General features: G+C 43.4%; 1 protein-coding gene across 1 annotated transcript in view; it reads left to right on the top strand.

Annotated features, from left to right (window-relative positions):
* Positions 1 to 23,314, top strand: part of pggt1b (protein geranylgeranyltransferase type I, beta subunit) — a 66,860-nt gene that overhangs the window by 40,167 nt on the left and 3,379 nt on the right. Inside the window, exon 8 of the mRNA XM_056292072.1 lies at positions 187 to 295. Within this exon, the coding sequence (XP_056148047.1) occupies positions 187 to 295 (109 nt within the window). The remainder of the gene's footprint in view (positions 1 to 186; positions 296 to 23,314) is intronic.

Consider the following 23,314-nt stretch of genomic DNA (forward strand, 5'->3'; position numbering starts at 1 on the left):
AAGCTGTTGATTGCAAAGTTTATTCACAATATGGTCGGCAGTACAAGTGATCCTTTAACATTACTGGTAGTCATTTGATTCACTGTTAATATTGGAAATATCACTCATTGCAGCCTTAGATATGTCCCTCTCCCTTTCTCCCGCACTGTAACTTCAAATTCTTTCTTCTCTGTTCTTGTCTTCTAGCTCTTGGATGTGTTTCAGTATACTAACTATGAGAAGAACAGGAACTACATTTTGTCAACACAGGATCGATTGGTGGGAGGCTTTGCCAAGTGGCCGGACAGCCATCCAGGTAAAGTAAGAGGCAGGAAGAATGAAAAAGTAGGGGAGAAAAGAAGGGACATGAGGCAGTTTTTGGATTAGTTAATGGACATTACTCTCACATAATTATCCCTTGACTTCTTTACATTAATGCTATTGCAATGAGCAGTTGTAGGTTACTGCCACAGGTTTTAATTTTTGGTCCTGTGTCACTCTGACTATAATAGGCATCATCTCCATTTAACATCATTTGACTAATTTCTGTTAAATTACTGTAAGGCCTATTGCTTTCACTTGTACATTTGGCAGTCCCATGGGTAGTCATACATCTCATGAACACTTATCAAGAGAGACCGTGTGAGGCGCGAAAACCCCGCAATCATCAAAATGCTGAGGTGGCTGAACAATACTGGCGGCAAAGCAAGAAAGCCTCTGAGGAAAACTCTGGCAGACTCTCTGTGTTTACAGCGCGGACACGGAGAGTCTGACAGCCTGACTGGTTTTAAAAAAAGATGAGAGAGTGAGAAAGCAGCGTTGGTCAAGTGAGTTAGAGAGTGAATGAAGAGAGGGAGCGGCGGTAGTGAGAACAGAGCAGTGAATGAGAGAATTGATCCATTATTTTCTGGTTGTTTCATGGCGGTTACATTCTAAAAACAAATAAACTAAGTTATTAAACTATTTTTATTATGTTAAATGGAAAAAAAAACTTCAATTTTGGACAATGGTTGTTAAGTGTAGGAGAGTTGAAAGTAGAATTCGGGACACTGAGGAAAAAAGTTAATTTCGAGCCCTGGATATGACGCAAAATACATAGTTATGTTCTGGTGGAAAGTGAAATGGCTGCCATTGCTGGCACAAGGTGTTTTTGCGATGGCTTCATTTCTGAAAATGTTCAGTGCACCAAACTGTGCAAGTGTACCAAGTTTCATGGGTAACACTTTAGTATGGGGAACGTAGTCACCATTAATTAGGTGCTTATTAGCATGCAAATTAGCAACATATTGGCTCTTAATTGGTCATTATTACGTACTCATTAATGCCTTATTCTGCATGGCCTTATTATACAACCAGTAAGCCATTAACTATGAGTTTTCCCTCTATAACCTCAGAATTCTTGCTTATTAGTAGTACCATCTCAATATGCTTTGCTTAGTATGGACTTTATAAGGTGGTAGTACCACAAGAAGAGTTATTCTCCCTTACTAACACTTAATGAATATGGTCTGTTCTTACATAACAAAACACAAAACTACAAGTGTTAATAGTGTTAAATTACTGTAAATTAAGTTTTTGTTACTTAGAATGTTCCCCATACTAAAGTGACATCTTGATCATTACTAATTCACTAGTAATTAAGTTTTTTTATGTTCCCCATACTAAAGTGTTACCGTTTCATGCTTATGAAAAAGTGAACATCATTTTCACATATAACCTGGACCAGCAGGTGTGTGTGTGTGTGTGTGTGTGTGTGTGTGTGTGTGTGTGTGTGTGTGTGTGTGTGTGTGTGTGTGTGTGGTAATAATGATCGATGTATCAAAATAAAGGGGGAAATCAAACCAAACAGAGCAGGGATCCAGGTTCAAATCAACATATAAACAAAAATAAATATTTAAAACAAAATTTTCTGTCATTTGTTTGTTGATCTATGTTTGTGTATGCGTGCGGTTGAAAACTTATCTTTCTTGCGTTCTGCCTACATGCGCACCTGACACTTGATTAAAGTAAACAATACTGCTATTCACCTACGCCAACGGTAGGGGCAACATTCTGTTTTAATATGAAATGGCTCCAACAATCACTGTCAAAATAAGAGTGGCACACAGCCCTTTATTCCTAAATGCTAATTACTCCTTTTAAATGGACAGATACTTTATAAGTGTGTGTGTGTGTGTGTGTGTGTGTGTGTGTGTGTGTGTCAGCCAGCAGCACTCCCATAGATGGATAAGATAAATAACTGATGTGCCTGCTCTTGAGGAATTACAGGGGCAAAAAAGGGAATCGTGATGATCCCTGTTTTTATATTCTCATGGAGTTCCGTTTTTCAATCTTTCCATGGACTAAATGGAGTCTTTGACCATCTACCAGAGCTGTGAATGGTCGGTGCATTGGTGTGGTTTCTACAGTGGGGTCAAGATGAGCTTACCAAGGCCAGGTCAACTCAGAATGTACACGGAGTCAAAAGCAGTCTTTATTTGACAGCATAGCCTTCATAACAAAGCAGTTGTTTGTTCAGAGGCAGATATGGAATTGGTCAGACTTGCACTGTAATTGGAATCCAACAAATTCCAAATGTATCCAGCCATGATGCGTACAAGCTGTGTTAGGAGATGAGAGAAAATAGTAGAAAGAGATGTAGACAGATTAAATAAATACAGCAATGGAAGACACACAATAACCATTATTATAAAACATGAAGAAACTAGAGGAGTGCAACTTGGTAGAGTGAGTTCAGATCTTTGCCAGGCATATGTATCTCCCCTTCTCCAGTGTTCAAAGTTGGCGACAAACCACCCCTTTGTGTCGCATACCAAGAGAAGGAAAATACACAAATGCACACACATGGACAGAAAAAAAACAGTGTTTTTGCTGTCATTATAAGACTTTTGCAGTGCGCCCAAGTCGATTGAACAGGAAATATGGGGAGTGGTTGTTAATATGCAACACTCAAGCTAAAAAAAATTATTTAACATCCATCCATCATCCAAGCCACTTATCCCAATCAGGGTTGCGGGGATGCAGGGGCCTATCCCAGCAGTCATTGGGTGGCAGGCGGAGAGACACCCTGGACAGGCCACCAGTCTACCCCAGAGCAGTCATTGGGCGGCAGGCGGGGAGACACCCTGGGCAGGCCGCCAGTCCATCCCAGACAATCAAGTTAAAAAAATTTACCCAATAAAAATATTTTGACTGTCAGTCTATGGATATGCAGTCTCCTTGGTGGACCCTCACACGAATGTGACCAAGTCTGACATGAAATGACAGAGATTAGGCTATCAGAATTTCAAAGCCCTTATCTCTTTGCCAGATAAAGTATGGGAACCTATGCTTTCAGCAGCTAGTGTGACGCTCTTGAGTAGCATTGACTTCAAATGTGTTTAACCATCGCGGTTTTCACGATGTAAGATAAATGAATGGCTGCTCTGCTGATTTTACTTTCATTCTTTCTAAAGCAATAAAACAATGGTAAAAAGACTTCAAATATGTTTAACCATCATATAAAATGAATCAAGGTGAATGGCTGCTCTGCTGATTGACTTTCATTCATAAAACAACGATAAGAAAACATAGCTCAGCCATGGGAAATGTTTTATTTTAGCAACTGAGATGATTTGCAGCTGGGACTTTGATTAATTCTACTTTTGAAATTGTATTTTTATAGTGGAGTTTTAACATAGGAGACTGAAACTTCCGCATGGCTGTGAAGTTCATCTCATCTTCAGCCGCTTTTCCGGGGTCAGGTCACGGTGGCAGCAAGCTAAGTAGGGCACTCGAGATGTCCCTCCCCAGCAATGCCCTCCAGCTCCTCCTGCGGGATCCCGAGGCATTCCCAGGCCAGATTGGACATGTAGTCCCTCCAGCGCGTTCTGGGTCTACCCCGGGGTCTCCTGCCAGTTGGTCGTGCCTGGTAAACATCCAAAGGAAGGCGCCCAGGAGGCATCCTAATCAGATGCCTGAACAACTGGCGCCTTTCGATGCGAAGGAGCAGCGGCTCTACTCCAAGCTCCGTCCAGATGTCCGAGCTCCTCACCCTATCTCTAAGGCTGGGCAGTGAAGTTAATAAGATGAATTATTTTTGGTCCATCCAGTGTTCCTCCAGTTCTCCTGTGCTGAGATCAGCAGTGAATGGTTTGCTGGCTTGGGAAATACAATCGACTGTTCATTTACTTTCAAGATTCATACCCCATTATATAATGTTTTGGTTTTGACCCTGTCGCTGCCCGATCCAACTCAACTGTAGAAGTGAGTCGTGCATGCACACAGCTGACTTAGATCAGGCAGCAACGGACAGCAGCATTGGTCAAGCGAACTAGAGAGTGAATGAGGAGAGGGAGCAGTGATAGCGAGAACATTTTTTGAAGGTTTTTAATCATCATAACTCTGAGAGGTTCTTTATCATACACTCATAAATGCGCAAAAAAATGTTAGGCTGATATGTCCAGTAGTTTGCAAGATTAGCCACGGACAGACACATACGCATGCATGCATGTGCAACCAAATTTATAATCCCCTCCCGGCTACCACCTGTGCGGAGATAATTAAATTCAATCTCTTAGGGTTTCATCTCAAAAGTCACATCAAAGTGGAAGAGTTCAGGTGTCATGGCGGAGTAAAGACGTGAACTCAAGCGTTTCTCACGTATTGTTAAATAACTTGTATCATCAAGTTATTTTAACCAAACTCTCACGTTTTGTTATATGAGTTTGGTGTAAAATTTGACTAACACTGAAGACTGCATTATGAGTGGTAAGCCAAGTATAAGAGTCAAGTCGGTTTTATTTGTATAGCCCAATATCACCAATTACAAATGTAATACCTGCCAATAATGTAATACCTGACAATAACGTAATGGTTTTGGCCATTTTAAATGTAATAAAGTCAATGTAATAAAGCCAATAACGTAATAACTTGCCAATAATGTAATAAGGTTTTTGAGCCAATAACGTAATAACATTTTGCCAATAACGTAATAAGTTATTACGTTATTGGCCTAGCATTAAAAAAATCCTTTGAAAATGTAATAACTGCAGCCAATAATAATACATAAATAGGACTGCATTTCTTGGAAATAAAATATATTTTTTGCAGTTTTTGTGCAGTTTGCTCATCAAAAATAGGTATAGTGGATGGCATAGTCGTCATATTCATTCATCAAGGATATATACTATGCAGCACTCTCTCTCTCAATTATGGTTGTAAGAGCCAATTTGAGAATTATTTGTTGTACAAAATCTTTATTTAGAATATTGTTTATTTGCTTAGACATGTAAATTCATAATTTCATGTCAGTGTCTCTGTTGGACGTTGCATTGTCAAATGAATTTACCACATTTTTTTTCTTGGAAAACATTTAATTAAAACTTTTTTCAAACATTTCTCAAGGAAATTGTTAAAACGATTCAGTCCTCACTTAAAACTGTATTTAAATAACTGAACTGGCACTGTAATGGCACTCGACTCCAATATACAACATAGAACATGAACACTCATTTACAAATGTCAAAAAAAAAAAAAAACTAGAGAGTCTAACTAAGGGGAAAACATCAACATAAAGGTGGCATTACTTATTCCAGTAAATGTCCTTAACTTTGTACTGCCCAAAAGCTACATTACTGAGAAGAATCCAGGCTTTCATCCATCAGCTGTCCTTGCCAAATAACTGTTTTATGCGTAAGCTTAGACCACTGTTGCATCCAGCAGCGTTGTAGAGCTTCATAATACTAATGGAACAGTCATCTTCTCTGTCCAGTTCTAGGCTCTCTGCAAGTGCTTCTCTTATATATATGTTGGGATGGAATGGTGCAGACAGTTCACAGAATAAGAGTGAGACTTGATTGAATGTCCCAAGCATTGACATATATTGCTTGAGAGAAAATGCAATAATTCTTGATAAGATCTCTGAAGGTAGGTATTGAACTCCAGGCTCATTGCCAGCATCCTCCACCATGTCAAGCAAAGGGTTAGCTATAGACTGAACATCAGCATTAGGTAGAAACCCAGGTTCAGGCTGACACAGAAAGCCATGTTCATCATCAGGCAGGGCAGGTTTGACAACAGGCATAGAAGCAGGTTCAGCATCAGACAGAGCACCAAGTTCAGTGTCAGACAGAGGGGCAGGTTGGGACACTCTATGCATCGCTGCTTCCTGAATGGCCTGAATGTAAGCGGGAATAGGTCCATCTAAATTTACATAATGTTCCCCCTGTCCCTCAGCGAAATGTCCAAGAACCAAAAGAGGCAGGCTTTCACAGTAAGCACCAGATGGTGATATTACAGAGGTGGCATCCAAACCAAGAGTCGACACAATAAGGAACTGAACATTAAAGATCTGGGATGCTCTCTGAAGAGTTAGGTGGTCACCGTATGTGCCATGTTGTGCCATGCTCTGTAAATATTCCCCCCATGTCTCCTCAACATACTCCGAAAGGGGTGTCCCATCCACTCCATATGGATTAAATGTTAGGTTGGCAACTATTTCTTTACGTAATGTTTTTGCAGAACGGAAAATTCCAATTGATCAGAAATAACAGCAAATTGGCAGTTGCCATCAGGGATCGGGTCAAAGCGAATGTTCATGTTTGATGATTCAAACTCCTCCAATCTGTCCTGATGTGAGTAAGGTATTAGCAGGTCCATTTGTTGAACTGATTTGGGCTGAGACTTTGAGCGCTGCCTTTCTTCTAGTCTTGTCACACTGGTCACATCAGAAACTGAGAACCACTTTTGTGTTGGAGTGGGGCTATTTGGCGTTTGAAACTCAACCTTGTATTTGTGCAACTTAAGGTTTCTTGCCACAACAACACCTGGTATCACAAATTGTTTCTGTGAGACTCTGTGATGGCCACTCTTGACCCTGACCAGCACATTATCATGTAGCCTATATATAGAGACTTTAAAATTCCCAGATTGAGTCTTCCCTGTGTGCGTGCGACATTGCTACATGGTCTCTCCACAGTCAACTCATAATTGCTCCTCTAAGCCATCCTGTATAGGGGTGTGTGTGTGTGTGTGTGCGTCACTTTCTAGCCAGAAAATAGAAATAAAAAAAGATACATATATTATTACATTATCGGCTGCAGTTATTACATTCTCAGGATTTTTTTTAATGCTAGGCCAATATTACATTATTGGCAAAATATTTTTACGTTATTGGCTCAAAAACTTTATTACATTATTGGCTTTATTACATTTAAAATGGCCAAAATTATTACGTTATTGGCAGGTATTGAGTTATTGGCAGGTATTACATTATTGGTTGCTACATGCCTCAAGGGGGTTTACAGCAACACAACATCCTGTCCTTAGACCCTCGCATTGGATAAGGAACAACTCTTAAAAAAAAACCTTTAACGGAGAAAAAATAAGAAAACCTCAGGGAGAGCGACAGAGGAGGGATCTCTCCCAAGATGGACAATGTGCAATGAATGTTGTGGTTACACAACTTACAGAATGCAACTTCCAAAGAAGATAACAGAATTATAATGGAATTATAAAATATATGAATAATATGATGAGAAGCATGCCAAGCAGTGTCCAGACGCCACCGGAACAGCTCACGACCCGAGCCACGTCACCTGCATCACCATGTAAAAAAATAAAACAATATTAGTCACACATCTTAGTGAGAGAAGGATATAACATTAAAACAAGATAACAAGGGTGTCTGGGTAGCATAGAAGTCTATTCCGTTCCCTACCAACACGGGGATCACTGGTTCGAATCCCTGTGTTACCTCTGGCTTGGTCGGGCGTCCCTACAGACAAAATTGGCCGTGTCTACGGGGGGGAAGCTGGATGTGAGTATGTGTCCTGGTCGCTGCTCTAGCACCTCCTCTGGACGGTCGGGCGCATTTTTGGGGGGAAGGGGGAACTGGGGGGAATAGCGTGATCCTCCCACGCGCTACATTCTCCTTACTGTGAGGTGAAAAGAAGCGGCAGGCGACTCCACATGTATCAGTGGAGGCATGTGGTAGTCTGCAGCCCTCCCCGGCTCGGCAGAGGGGTGGAGCAGCGACCAGCATGGCTCAGAAGAGTGGGGTAATTGGCCAAGTACAATTGGGGAGAAAAAGGGGGAAAATCAAAAATGCTCCGGTTCACAATTGAAGGGTCCAAACAAGAGTTCAAGTCACCGTTGGAATGCGTCTACTTTTGTTAAGGCTAATATCGGCAATACTCTGGAAGTGCCGAGTGGCACAGTGAGCAACAATATGCCCCTGCTGGAGAAATAGCCGGCTACCTGTTCTTTGAAGTGCAGACGGTCCATAACAATATGTGCACGAGTAAAAAACCATTTCCTCATGATCATCTACACAATAATTTGTAAATTGTGCCTATTCTCTATGTCAGATTGTTCCCAATAATACATCTGTTTGTTTTCACTCGTTTTTAAGGTTGAAAACATATGCTACCACAAAAGGTAAATGCTGTGTTTTTGTGGTTTGTTTTATCATATTGGTAAGTTTTGCATTAAGTGCAAATGATTTTTTTTGAGTCTTTGGCAGCCTTTTTTAAGTTCACAGTTGTAATTTGGGTTTTATTATCCGTGCCAAACTGTTACTGATGACAATATCCAGTCCTATATATGTTTATTCTCTCTCATTCCTATGTTTGGAGGCTGCCACTAATAGTGAAGGCTGGTTTTTTTTTTTTGGACGATATAAGTTTACACCTCCATTTCTGGTATTTAATGAGGAGTGCCAAGCAAATTATACAGAGGAAGAGGTTGGTAAAGAAGAAGTGGCATAGTCAAGAGAGATGACGAAAGTAGACAGAGTACAAGGAGACGCAGCATAAAGCAAAGAGTGGTGGCAAAGGAAAAGGCAAATGGTGAGTTGTATGAGAGGTTAGACACTAAGGAAGAACAAAAGGACTTGTACCGATTGGCTAAACAGAGGGACCGAACTGGGAAGGATGTGCAGCAAGTTAGGGCGATCAAGGATCGAGATGGAAATGTGCTGACAAGGGAGGAGAGTGTGCTGAGAAGGTGGAAGGAGTACTTTGAGGGGCTGATGAATGAAGAAAATGAGAGAGAGAGAGAAGGTTGGATGATGTGGGGATAGTGAATCAGGAAGTGCAGTGGATTAGTAAGGAGGAAGTGAGGGCAGCTATGAAGAGGATGAAGAGTGGAAAGGCAGTTGGCCCTGGTGACATACCTGTGGAGGCGTGGAGATGTTTAGGAGAGATGGCAGTGGGGTTTTCAACTAGATTGTTTAACACAATCTTAGAAAGCAAGAGGATACCTGAGGAGTGGAGAAGAAGCATACTGGTACCGCTTTTCAAGAACAAGGGCGATGTGCAGAACTATAGCAACTACAGAGGTATAAAGTTGATCAGCCACAGCATGAAGATATGGGAAAGAGTAATAGATGCTAGGTTAAGAGGAGAGGTGAAGATTAGCGAGCAGAAGTTTGGTTTCACGCCACAAAAGAGCACCACAAATGCAATATTTGCTTTGAGAATGTTGATTGAGAAGTATAGAGAAGACCAGAGGGAGTTATATGGTGTCTTTGTAGATTAAGAAAAAGCATACGAAAGGGTGCCGAGAGAGGAGGTGTGCTTATTGTATGAGGAAGTCGAGAGTTGCCGAGAAGTATGTAGGAGTGATGCAGGATATGTATGAGGGAAGTGTGACAATGGTGAGGTGTGCGGTTGGAATGACAGATGGGTTCAAGGTGGAGGTGGGATTACATCAAGGATCGGCTCTGAGCCCTTTCTTGTTTGCAATGGTGATGGACAGGTTGACAGACGAGATCAGGCAGGAGTCTCCGTGGACTATGATGTTTGCGGATGACATTGTGATCTGTAGCGAGAATAGGATGCAGGTTGAGGAGAGCCTGGAGAGGTGGAAGTATGCACTGGAGAGAAGAGGAATGAAAGTCAGTAGCAGCAAGACGGAATACCTATGCATGAATGAGAGGGAGGACAGCGGAATGGTGAGGACGCAAGGAGAAGAGGTGACGAAGGCATAAGAGTTTAAATACTTGGGGTCAACTGTCCAAAGTAATGGGGAGTGCAGAAGAGAGGTGAGGGAAGTGTAACAGTTTTATATACAGTGCATCCGGAAAGTATTCACACCCCTTCACTTTCCCCACATTTTATGTTACAGCCTTATTCCAAAATGGATTAAATTCCTTTTTTTTCTCTCATCAATCTACATACAATAGCCCATAATGACAAAGCGAAAAAGGTTTTGTAGAAATTTTTGCAAATTTAGTAAAAAATAAAAAACTGAAATATTGCATGTACATAAGTATTCACACCCTTTACTCAGTACTTGATTGAGGCACCCTTGGCAGCGATTACAGCCTCAAGTCTTCTTGGGTATGAAGCTACAAGCTTGGCACACCTATATTTGGGGTATTTCTCCCGTTCTTCTCTGCAGATCCTCTCAAGTTCTGTAAGGTTAGATGGGGAGCGTCGCTGCACAGCTATTTTCAGGTCTTTCCAGAGATGTTCAATGGGGTTCAAGTCTGGGCTCTGCCTTGGCCACTCAAGGGCATTCACAGACTTGTCCCAAAGCCACTCCTTCGTTGTTTTGGCTGTGTGCTTAGGATCGTTGTCGTGTTGAAAGGTAAACCTTCACCCCAGTCTGAGGTCCTGAGCGCTCTGGAGCAGGTTTTCATCAAGGATATCTCTGTACTTTGCTCCATTCATCTTTCCCTCGATCCTGACTAGTCTCCCAGTTCCTGCCACTGAAGAACATCCCCACAGCATGATGCTGCCACCTCCATGCTTCACTGTAGGGATGGTATTAGCAAGGTGAAGAGAGGTGCCTGGTTTCCTCCAGACGTGACGTTTGGCATTCAGGCCAAAGAGTTCAATCTTGGTTTCATCAGACCAGAGAATCTTGTTTCTCATGGTCTGAGAGTCCTTTTGGCGCTTTCTGGCAAACTCCAAGTGGGCTGTCATGTGCCTTTTACTGAGCAGAGGCTTCCGTCTGGCCACTCTACCATAAAGGCCTGATTGGTGGAGTGCTGCAGAGATGGTTGTCCTTCTGGAAGTTTCTCCCATCTCTACAGAGGAATGCTGGAGCTCTGTCAGAGTGACCATTGGGTTCTTGGTCACCTCCCTGGCCAAGGCCCTTCTCCCCCGATTGCTCAGTTTGGCTGGGCAGCCAGCTCTAGGAAGAGTCCTGTGGATCCAAACTTCTTCCATTTATGAATGATGGAGACCACTGTGCTCTTCAGGACCCTCAAAGCTGTAGAAATTTTTTGTACCCTTCCCCGGATCTGTGCCTCGATACAATCCTGTCTCGGAGGTCCACAGACAATTCCTTTGACTTCATGGCTTGGTTTCTGCTCTGACATGCACTGTCGACAGTGGGACCTTATATAGACAGATGTGTGCCTTTCCAAATCATGTCCAATCAATTGAATTTACTATGGGTGGACTCCGATCAAGATGTAGAAACATCTCAAGGATGATCAGCGGAAACAGGATGAACCTGAGCTCAATTTTGAGTGTCATAGCAAAGGGTGTGAATGCAATATTTCAGTTTTTTATTTATAATAAATTTGCAAAAATTTCTACAGAACCTTTTTCACTTTGTCATTATGGGGTATTGTGTGTAGATTGACGAGAAAAAAAGGAATTTAATCCACTTTGGAATAAGGCTGTAACATAACAAAATGTGGGGAAGGTGAAGGGGTGTGAATACTTTCCGGATGCACTGTAAATGTGTCAATTCCACAGCGGTTACCTGGTTTAACATTTATTAATATTAATTAGTCCAATCTCATTATTGTTAATATTAGATTGCATATGTGTATGGGTTAGGCTATTAAATACAAAAGTGTAGTTTGATCCTTCCTAAGTTAGGGAAAAAAATGTAAATGTGTATCCTGTTTTTGGATTGGAACGTGACTTGGAAAGTGAGGATGCCTGAGAAGTGAAGAAGAAACATACTAGTAGAGATTTTCAAGAATAAGGGCAATGTGCAGAACTGTAGCAACAACAGAAGTATAAATTTGATCAGCCACAGCATGAAGATATGGGAAAGAGTAATAGAAGTTACGTAGGTTAAGAGGAGAGGTGATGATTAGCGAGTAGCAGTATGTTTTCATGCCGCAAAACAGCACCACAGATGCGATGTTTGCTTTGAGAATGTTGATTAAGAATTAAAGAGAAGGCCAGAAGGAGTTATATTGTGTCTTTGTGGATTTAGAGAAAGCATATGGCAGGGTGCTAAGGGAGGAGGTGTGGTATTGTATGAGGAAGTCGGGAGTTGGAGAGAAGTATGTAGGAGTGGTGCAGGACATGTATGAGGGAAGTGTGACAATGGTGAGGTGTGCGGTTGGAATGACAGATGGGTTCAAGATGAAGGTGGGATGACATCAAGGATCGGTTCTGAGCCCTTTCTTGTTTACAATGGTGATGGACAGGTTGACAGACGAGATCAGGCAGGAGTCTCCATGGACTGTGATGTTTGTGGATGACATTGTGATTTGTAGCGTAAGTAGGGTGCAGGTTGAGGAGAGCCTGGAGAGGTGGAGGTATGCACTGGAGAGAAGAGGAATGAAAGTCAACAGGAGCAAGACGGAATACGTATGCATGAATGAGAGGGAGGACAGCAGAGTGGTAAGGATGCAAGGAGTAGAGATGACGAAGGCGAATGAGTTTAAATACTTGGGGTGTCCAAAGTAACGGGGAGTGCAGAAGAGAGGTGTAGAAGAGAGTGCAGGCAGGGTGGAGTGGGTGGAGAAGAGTGTCAGGAGTGGTTTGCGACAGAAGGGTACCAGCAAGAGTTAAAGGGAAGGTTTACAAGGTGGTTGTGAGACCAGCTATGTTGTATGGTTTGGAGAGAGTGGCAGTGATGAAAAGACAAGAGGCGGAGCTGGAGGTGGCGGAGTTAAAGATGCTAAGATTTTCATTGGGAGTGACGAAGAAGGACAGGATTAGGAACGATTATATAAGAGGAGCTGCTCGGATTGGACGTTTTAGAGACAAAGCAAGAGAGGCAAGATTGAGATGGCCTGGACATGTGTGGAGGAGAGATGCTGAGTATATTGGGAGAAGGATGCTGAATATGGAGCTGCCAGGGAAGCGGTAAAAAAGAAGGCCAAAGAGGAGGTTTATGGATGTGGTGAGAGAGGACATGCAGGTGGCTGGTGTGAAAGAGGAGGATGCAGAGGACAGGGAGAAATGGAAACGGATGATCCGCTGTGGCGACCCCTAATGGTAGCAGCTGAAAGTAGTAATATCATGTTTATGGATTATACAGGATAGACTTATAGGATTATTTAGATGTTTTTAATGGTACATTGTTATATTTATATAACGTATCAAGGCCCATGGGGCCCGGTCGAGGGTCCGAAAAAACAACATGGAGCCACCACCCCATGGACCCACCACACGCAGGGATGAGCATTGGGGTAGGGTGCCATGCAGGCCGGGTGGCAGACAAAGGTGGGGACCGGGCCGTGCCGACTTCCGGCATTGCAGATTGGTCCTCGGGATGTGGAATGTCACCTCTCTGGCAGGGAAGGAGCCTGAGCTGGTCTGTGATGTGGAGCGGTACCAACTAGATATAGTTGGGTTCACCTCCACACAGCATGGGCTCTGGTACCAAACACCTGGAGAGGGGCTGGGCTCATTGCTTTTCCGGAGTTGGCCAATATGACAGGCGCCAGGCGGGTATTGGGATACTCACAAGTCCCCGGTTGAGTGCTGCTGTGTTGGAGTTCTCCCCGGGGAATGAGAGGGTTGCCTCTATACGACTGCGAGTCGCTAGGGGAAAGGCTCTGATTGTTGTGTGTGCTTATGCACCGAATAGCAGTTCGGATTATCCAGCCTTCTTGGAGTCTCTGGGTGGTGCCCTGGATAGGGCTCCCCCTCGGGACTCTATAGTTCTGCTGGGGGACTTCAATGCTCATGTGGGCAATGATGGAGAAACCTGGAGGGGCGTGATTGGGAGGAACGGCCTTCCCGATCTGAACCCGAGTGGTGCCTTGTTATTGGACTTATGAACTACCTTATGTTCTAACATGGTTTGTGGGATTGCCAATCCATGACTCGTACATAAGTGTACTCGGTACCAGAACACCTTAGGCCGAAGATTGATAATAGACTTTATGGTTGTATCATCAGATCTGTGACTGTATGTTTTGGACACTCGGGTGAAGAGAGGAGCAGAGCTGTCAACTGATCACCATCTGGTGGTGAGTTGGATCAGATGGCGGGGAAGGCTGCCGGACAGACCTGGCAAACCCAAACGTGTAGTGAGGGTGAACTGGAAACGTCTGAAGCGGCTGAAGATGAGATGAGATCATATTTATGAATTATAATGTAAATGACCATCTCAACCCATCCATTATCTGAACCGCTTATCCTGCTCTCAGGGTCGCGGGAATGCTGGAGCCTATTCCAGCAGTCATTGGGCGGCAGGCGGGGAGACACCCTGGATAGGCCGCCAGGCCATCACAGGGCCCACACACACACACACATACACACACACACACACACTCATACCTAGGGACAATTTAGTATGGCCAATTCACCTGATTTACATGTCTTTGGACTGTGGGAGGAAACCGGAGCCCCCGGAGGAAACCCACGCAGACATGAGGAGAATATGCAAACTCCACACAGAGGACGACCTGTGATGACCCACCAAGGTTGGACTATCCCGGGGCTTGAACCCAAGACCTTCTTACTGTGAGGCGACTGCGCTAACCACTGCGCCACCGTGCCGCACCATCTTAACCTTCAGCCCAAAATCTAAGAGAATGGATGGAATGTCAGCATGATCAATTTCCACTGATTACTGCTTAGTTACTACCTGTATTGGTTACTGTATAATATATGCTAATGTGGGCTATAATTGTGGCTCCAGTTGGCAATATAAAATTAAATAAACAGTATACCATGACCCTCGAGGGAAGTGTCTCAACAGCCTCATTACATTTCATGGGTAGACTTGCAGACATTAAAATAATAATAATAATTTTTAAAAAAACAGCTACTGAGGGTGCTATTTTTAACTGTACAAGGCAACCACTGAGTCAGGCCTAATGGCAACGATGGCAATATGATGCTGACGTGCAAATCTCGCAGAGCTCGTCACTCTGCTTACCACTGAAATTGAACTTCTCCACTCTGCTTGTATAACTGGTTTGATTTACTTGATGTTGTGTTATTTTCAGTACTTGGAAGATCTAGTGTGTATATGAAACAACATATATGAAAATATGGGACAAATCGCATCCCTTATTGAGTCAATATGGGACGCATCATTTTATTTTCCAATTCAGGATGATCCTGTATTATAAGGGATGGATAACGGTCACTGCAGCATTTTTCTTGACGAATTCTGGTCAACACAATTTTTCTTGCATGGGGGTTTTCAACAAATTCTAACTAACTTTTGGGTGCTGAATCCAAATCTGGCATTAGTTTTTGCCTATCGCATCAGGTTTTTGAACTATGAAAACTCATTATTTTTGTGAAAACAGCAATTTTACACTCGAAGTTAAAAAACACTGTTGCATTAGAAGATCGATAGATGCAAAAATGATTACAATGAAAGGTACCTACTTCAATTATAATATTAAATCATACATTGACATTTAATCCATGCTGGCTTGCACATATTTTTACACATTTTCTCAATATTTTTAATGTATGAAAAGTTTACAAATTTCACTAAACTAATATATAGACGGAAAAAGTTCCCCTTAACATGGTGTACATCCCTTAAATACAAGGCATCACTCAAGCTCAAAGCAGTTTTGTGACTTTTCACGACATTCAAAATGCAGCAATAAATGCAAAAAATTGCGAATATAAGAAAATAAGTACCGGTACTTGAAAGCGTAAGTATCCAAAGGCACAGGTGTAATCATATTACAACATGGTAAACTTCCTCTTTGTGGACAATCTCTTATATACAGCATCTGGGACATCCCTCATCAAACTCCAGCAGTAATATGCCATCATATTTGAGTCCCAACGACCTTGATAACGTTCTTCCATCACTTTAATGTCTTGATGGAAACGTTCACCCTGTTCCTCGCTTACATCTCCAAGGTTATCTGGAAACTTGCTCAGGTGACTGTGCAAGTAGTGCACCTTGATGCTCATTCTGCACCCCAGCGCTCGCAGACTAAGGAGCAGCTCCTCCACAATCTCTCGGTAGTTGTCATCTTTCTTGTTCCCAAGAAAATTCTGCACCACATTAGTGAATGCATTCCATGCTCGAGCTTCGACAGCGGTCATCATCATAACGAAGTGTGGATCCTTGAGTAATGTTCTGATCTGAGGTCCGTCGAATATCCCTGCTTTTTTCCTCTCGTCGCTAAGACTCGGAAAGGTTGAACATATGTAGCCAAAGCAGTCTCCAGTGTGATCAAGAGCTTTAACAAACTGCTTCAGACCGAGTTTGATGTGCAATGGTGGAAGGATGATATTTTTCCGATCAACCAGTGATTCATTAATGATGTTCTTGTCACCAGGTATCAAACTATTCCTTGATGGCTATTCCTTTCTCACCCAGTGCACCTCCTTAGCCCTACTGGCCCAGTAGCATAGGAAACAAGGGTATTTGGTGTAACCTCCTTGTTGCCCCAAAAGGAAATTCACCATTTTCAAATCCACACAAATCAAGCATTCATGATCGTGGTACTTCAATTTTTCAAGTACAACCTTGATGTTTGCATACTCCTCCTTCAAGGTCACTGAGTGTCCTATAGGGATGGATCCATAGATGTTCCCATTGTGAAGTAAAACACATTTTAAACTTCTTTTCGAACTGTCAATAAAGAGTCTCCACTCACTTGAATGGTACGCAGGCAATCCCATAGTGAGAAGAAGTCCTTCAACATCATTGCAGTATACAAGTTTACCATCAGAGTGGAAATACTTCCTCAGTTGTGCCTCCCTGTTGCGATAAAATGAGACACTTGTGCCAGGTTTGAGAAGGTTTTTCTCTTGCAGCCTGGAAGCCAACAACTCAGCAGATTGTTTTGGCAAATTCAAATCTCAGCTCAGATTAGCAATATATTTATAGAATACATGTGATATTACATGATAAAATACATTTATTTCAAAGATACTACAAATAAACACTCAGCCTAGCATGAAATTACTTAGGAAATGAATACGGGTCATTTTTATCCCCACCATGATTGCCAGACTAGATGGTCAACTTTTGTAAAATCCTGAATAAGGAGCATACAGATAGCACAAAAACTTGATGTGATAGAGCAAATCTAAGCTCAGATTTGGATTCAGCAGCCCAAAATTAGCCAAAAACAGTTTCCAAAGTCCATGCAAGAAAAAAAAACTATATTTTTGTAGATCAGTAGTTCTCTAAATTTTTAATTACCGGTATGTTTAAAGGTTGTGATCGACAGAGGGACCAAGCTGCAAAGGATGTGCAGCAAGTTAGGGCGATCAAGGATAGAGATGGAAATGTGCTGACAAGCGAGGAGAGTGTGCTAAGAAGGTGGAAGGAATACTTTGAGGGGCTGATGAATGAAGAAAATGAGAGAGAGAGAAGGTTGGATGATGTAGGGATAGTGAATCAGGAAGTTCAGCGGATTAGCAAGGAGGAAGTGAGGGCAGCTATGAAGAGGATGAAGAGTGGAAAGGCAGTTGGTCCTGATGACATACCTGTGGAGGCATGGAGATGTTTAGGAGAGATGGCAGTGGAGTTTTTAACTAGATTGTTTAACACAATCCTGGAAAGTGAGAGGATGCCTGAGGAGTGGAGAAGAAGCATACTGGTACCGATTTTCAAGAACAAGGGCGATGTGCAGAACTGTAACAACTACAGAGGTATAAAGTTGATCAGCCACAGCATGAAGATTTGGGAAAGAGTAATAGAAGCTAGGTTAAGAGGAGAGGTGACGATCAGCGAGCAGCAGTATGGTTTCATGCCACGAAAGAGCACCACAGATGCAATGTTTGCTTTGAGAATGTTGATTGAGAAGTATAGAGAAGGCCAGAAAGAGTTGCATTGTGTCTTTGTAGATTTAGAGAAAGCTTATGACAGAGTGCCGAGAGAGGAGGTGTGGTATTGTATGAGGAAGTCAGGAGTTGCAGAGAAGTATGTAGGAGTGGTGCAGGATACGTATGAGGGAAGTGTGACAATGGTGAGGTGTGTGGTTGGAATGACAGATGGGTTCAAGGTGGAGGTGGGATTACATCAAGGATCGGCTCTTAGCCCTTTCTTGTTTGCAATGGTGATGGACAGGTTGACGGACAAGATCAGGCAGGAGTCTCCATGGACGATGATGTTCGCGGATGACGTTGTGATCTGTAGCGAGAGTAGGGTGCAGGTTGAGGAGAGCCTGGAGAGGTGGAGGTATGCACTGGAGAGAAGAGGAATGAAAGTCAGTAGGAGCAAGACGGAATACCTATGCGTGAATGAGAGAGAGGACAGTGGAATGGTCAGGATGCAAGGAGTGGAGGTGACAAAGGCATTTGAGTTTAAATACTTGGGGTCAACTGTCCAAGTAACGGGGAGTGCAGTAGAGAGGTGAAAAAGAGAGTGCAGGCAGGTTGGAGTGGGTGGAGAAGAGTGTCAGGAGTGATTTGCGACAGAAGGGTATCAGCAAGAGTTAAAGGGAAAGTTTACAAGATGGTTGTGAGACCAGCTATGTTATATGGTTTGGAGACAGTGGCACTGACGAAAAGACAGGAGGCGGAGCTGGAGGTGGCAGAGTTGAAGATGCTAAGATTTTCACTGGGAGTAACGAAGAAGGACAGGATTAGGAACGATTATATTAGAGGGACCGCTCAGGTTGGACGGTTTGGAGACAAAGCAAGAGAGGCAAGATTGAGATGGCTTGGACATGTGTGGAGGAGAGATGCTGGGTATATTGGGAGAAGGATGCTGAATATGGAGCTGCCAGGGAAGAGGAGAAGAGGAAGGCCAAAGAGGAGGTTTATGGATGTAGTGAGGGAAGACATGCAGGTGGCTGGTGTGACAGAGGAAGACACAGAAGACAGGAAGAAATGGAAAGGGATGATCCGCTGTGGCGACCCCTAACGGGAGCAGCCGAAAGTAGTAGTAGTAGTAGTAGTAGTTTAAAGGTTGTGATCATGGTCAAGGAGTACAGGGCACTGTCTCACACCTACACGTACACGTCATATTTTTTCCCCATCCGCATTCCGTGGAGACCTGCCCTCCTCTGCCTCTGGTTGGCTAGTACTCGTTGGTTAGATTGGTTAGGTGTAGGCATGAGGAGTGAGATAGTTAGGGTAAGAATCAGGGGTGTCAAGAGTCTCCAAATCCACAATTCAATTTGACTTTCAATTTTTGATTGAAACTTTTTTTTTTCCCAGCACTGACAGGTATGCCATTGTTAGACTATCGAGTCTTGATTTGTAAAGATAAGCAGATCATTGGTTTTATGCCCTGACAACAGTCATTTACATTTTCAAATTCTTTTTTAAAAAGGTAGGCTACGTGGTATCAAGTGTGATATAACTGCAGTATTTTTTATTTCTTTTTTGGTCATGTACCACACTAAGGCCAATTTAAATGTATTTAAAATGTAATAACAATAACTTATTTCATCAGTCATTTGGGAAGAAAGTAGTTTTTCTGTCAACGTCTTCATTGTTGATATAACTCACAGGGAAGGCAAAATGTTTCCACACCGGTGACTTCAAGGAAGCAGGGGGATTTTCCAGTTCTGTTTTTATCTCTGTCATCTCTGACTCCAACAGTGGCCATGGTGTCTCAAAAACTGCAGCTGCAGGCTGCCAGTGAGCTGCACTGTGTCGTCTCTGAAGTATTTTATTTTTTCCTCCAGACACACGCAAGTAGGTGGGGGTGGAGAGAAAAAAAATACTAGAATAATCGCCGATCATGCTTTTGATTTCGAAGGTCGAAATCGAAAACTTATTTTGATCAGTTGTTGATTTTAGAATTGAAATCGTGATACCTCTAGTCAGACTATCAGGGTCAGAGCCAATCAGAGGCAGAATAGGATACAGTAGATTGTCTTCACAGAATGTGGGTAGAAAAAAATAACGCTACACACATGCATGCACACACACACCCACACACCATCATCATCGGCAGTCACTCAGGGTCAAGTATGACTGTCTTCCGACTAGGTCCTTGTGGGTCTTCAGGTGGGCATAGAGGCTGATCCTGGAGCCACATATTTTACAGCAATGTGGGCAAGGGTGTGAAGATGTGATCTTGGCCTTTCCGGTAACTCGCACCTTTCTGAGTCTGTGCTTGTTTCCAGCAGCTCAGTGGAGGTCATGATTTTAGCACCCAGCACCCTCACGGACAGCCAGTCTCCAGGCCTCCCTGTTTTTTGCTGCTTGTTCCCAGATGTTAAGGTGGATGCCAAACCTTTTGATGTGGACCTTGAGGTTATGTTTATATTGCTTCTTTTGTCCTCCTGGGGCATGGCGTCCTGTCACAAGCTGAGAGTAAAAGATCTGTTTCGGGAGGTGAGAGTCAAACATGCGGAGTACATAGCCAATCCATCTCAGCTGATTTTGTGTTATGGTGGCAGTTATAGTAGGCATGTTGGCCTCCTCGAGGACATTGAAGTTGGTGTGCGTATCCTCCCAGCTGATCTTAAGGATCTTCCTGAGGCATTGCTGTTGGTGTGCCTCGGGTGCCTTCAGGTGTCTGCTATATGTGGTCCAGGTTTCTGACCTATATGGTAGGGTGGGCAGCACTACTGCTTTGTACACCAGAATTTTTGCTCTGACCTGGAGGTCGCAGCTTTCAAAAACCCTTTTACTCAATCTTGAGAAGGCCCAGCTGATACAGCTGAGACGATGGTGTATTTAAATGTCAATGTTGGCTTTGGAGGAGAGAAGGCTGCCAAGATATGAGAACTGTTCCACATTTTCGAGTCTGGTATTGTCTACATAGATGGATGGGGGCAAAGCAGGCGTAGTTAGGTTGGGTGGGGTTGGTAGAGGATGTGGGTCTTTTTTATGTTAATTGCCAGGTCAAGCTGCTTGTATGCCTTTGTAAAGGCATCCAGTATATTCTATAGTTCCTTTTCTATGTGGAACAGTAAGGTGTTGTCATTGGCGTACTGCAACTCTATGATGGATATGGTGGTGGTTTTACCTTTAGCCCTAAATCTGTTAATATTCAGAGGAGTCCCATCAGTCCTGTACATGATTTTGACTCCCTGAGGCAGATTGGGACCCACGAGGTGGAGAATGGTGGCAATGAAGACAGAGAACAGGGATGGGGCAGTGACACAGACTTATTTAATTCCTGTCGCCGCTCTGGTAGCTGAGCGGAATAAACCGCCGTTCTTGCAACCCGCTTGTCATGTGGCTGGGAGGTTCGTATCCCAGACTCGCTGTAACCGCTCACGGCCAGAGCGTCCACGGGGTAAGGCATTCATTAGGCCACCCTTACCCGAGGGATAGTGGGTGTAGATCGGTTTAGTGTTCGGGGACTTGTCGTTCTCCAGCGACCCCTCTGGCCCACCCGGACGCCTGTAGCCAAGCAACTGAAAGCACATTCTCCCTACGCCTCCTTCGCGGCCTGAAGGTGATGCAATCCATGTGAGGCTTCAGCGTGTAAAATAGCGAGAGCAGCCGACACGAGTTTGAAGGAAGCTGGTGTTACGACTATCTCCTTCCTGTGGAAACGTGAGCCAGGGGAGTTATTCGACAAGAGTTCCGGCCATATGCCATTGGGTTAATTGGGTGGGATAAGGGGAAAAACTAGAAATAAATTTAAAAAATAAAAAAAAGACTTATTTAATTCCTGTGTGGACCTTGAAGGACTCTGTCTCGTCTCCATAACTGCTAAGTATTTTAGCTGACATATTATCATGTAGTAGTCATAGTACTCTGATATATTTGTCAGGGCAGACTAGTTTTGACAGAACTAGCCAGAGGGCCTGGCGGTTTACGGACTCAAAAGCTTTGGTTAAGTCTATGAAGGCCATGTACAATGGCTGATTCTGTCCCTGGGCTTTTTCTTGGAGTTGGCGGGCAGTAAAAATCATGTCCATGGTACCTCTGTTAGGACAAAAACTGCTCTGGGATTCTGGCAGAATTTCCTCTGATATTGGGGGGGAAGTGTGTTGCTTAGCCAGGGTTTTCCCTGTGGTGGAAAGCAAGGAAATGCCATGGTAGTTATCGAACTCAGCTTTGTCCCCTTTCTTAAAGATAGAGATAGTGAGTGCATCCCTAAGTTGCACATGGATTTCCTCTTTTTCCCATATTTGAAGTAGCAGGGCATGGATATATGTCTGAGGAGTGTAGGTCCACCTGCCCTCAGTACTTCTGCCGGTATTCCATCAGGACCAGCAGCCTTGTTTATTTTCATCTTCCTGATGGCATCCTGGACTTCTCGTAGACTAGGTGGTGCTGCCATGTCCTCCTCTTTGGGTTGTTGGGGGAGTTTTTGGAGGGCCTCCATCGCAGGGCTAGAGTCCCGATTTAAAAGGTCCTGTTAGTGCTCTTTTCACCTCTCTTTGATTGACTCGTCTGTTAGCAGTGTGTAAGCATCTTTGGAGCAAAGTGGAGTTAGACGGCAGTGGCTGGGACCGTATATCGCTTTAGTAGCGTCGAAGAAGCCTCTGGTATCCCCAGCATCTGCAAGGTACTAGATCCCAAGGGCCTTCTTCATCCACCACTGGTTCTTCAATTCCCTGACCCGGCTTTGGATGACTGACTTTGCTCTTGCATGGACAGCTCGTTTATTTGACAGTTGATGTCATTCTGCCAGATGGTAAAGGCTTGCCTCTTGATATTGATTAACTGTTGGATTTCCAGGTCATTCTCATCAAACGCACACACACAAACACACACCTGCCATTTTTCGGGCACACTGGTGCAACCAATGAAAATGTTTAGTCACACTTGGTAGTTTTTTGGTTGCTCCCTGGAGCCCTGTGGTGTGTCCACGATACCTCTGTCAGAGGGTAACGGCCCTGCCTTTTACAGGTGCCGAGAGGTCAGGCGGGGTTGTGATTGCCAGTGTTGCATTAGGGCAGTGGAAAATTGCTGGTAATCCTAAACGTCTGTTTGCCTGTGTGATATTAAATTTATGAGGTGATTGTCCACAGCCAACCTCAGGGCTCAGGACATCAAGGTCCTCACATTACAGTAACCAGGGACTGTATTGACAAAACCGCTCATAGAACAAGGGGGAGAGTTAGAGTAGTTTCCGAAAATGAAAAGGTCTGGGTTTGGGTCTGTAGGTGATGATAGTATTGAGTTTGTGCCTCTTTCAACATTGTTTCAACCATTGATGCAACAGCTGGTCTTGGGCGATAGGAAGGGGACAATAAAAGATAACAGTAGAAGAGGCTGTGTATTTACTAAGCAAACCTATGCCAAATAAAGACTAACTATACATTCAACATTTGGTGAAAATGATACTGGCG

The sequence above is a fragment of the Lampris incognitus genome, chromosome 1 (genome assembly GCF_029633865.1).
Source record: "Lampris incognitus isolate fLamInc1 chromosome 1, fLamInc1.hap2, whole genome shotgun sequence".
NCBI lineage: Eukaryota > Metazoa > Chordata > Actinopteri > Lampriformes > Lampridae > Lampris > Lampris incognitus.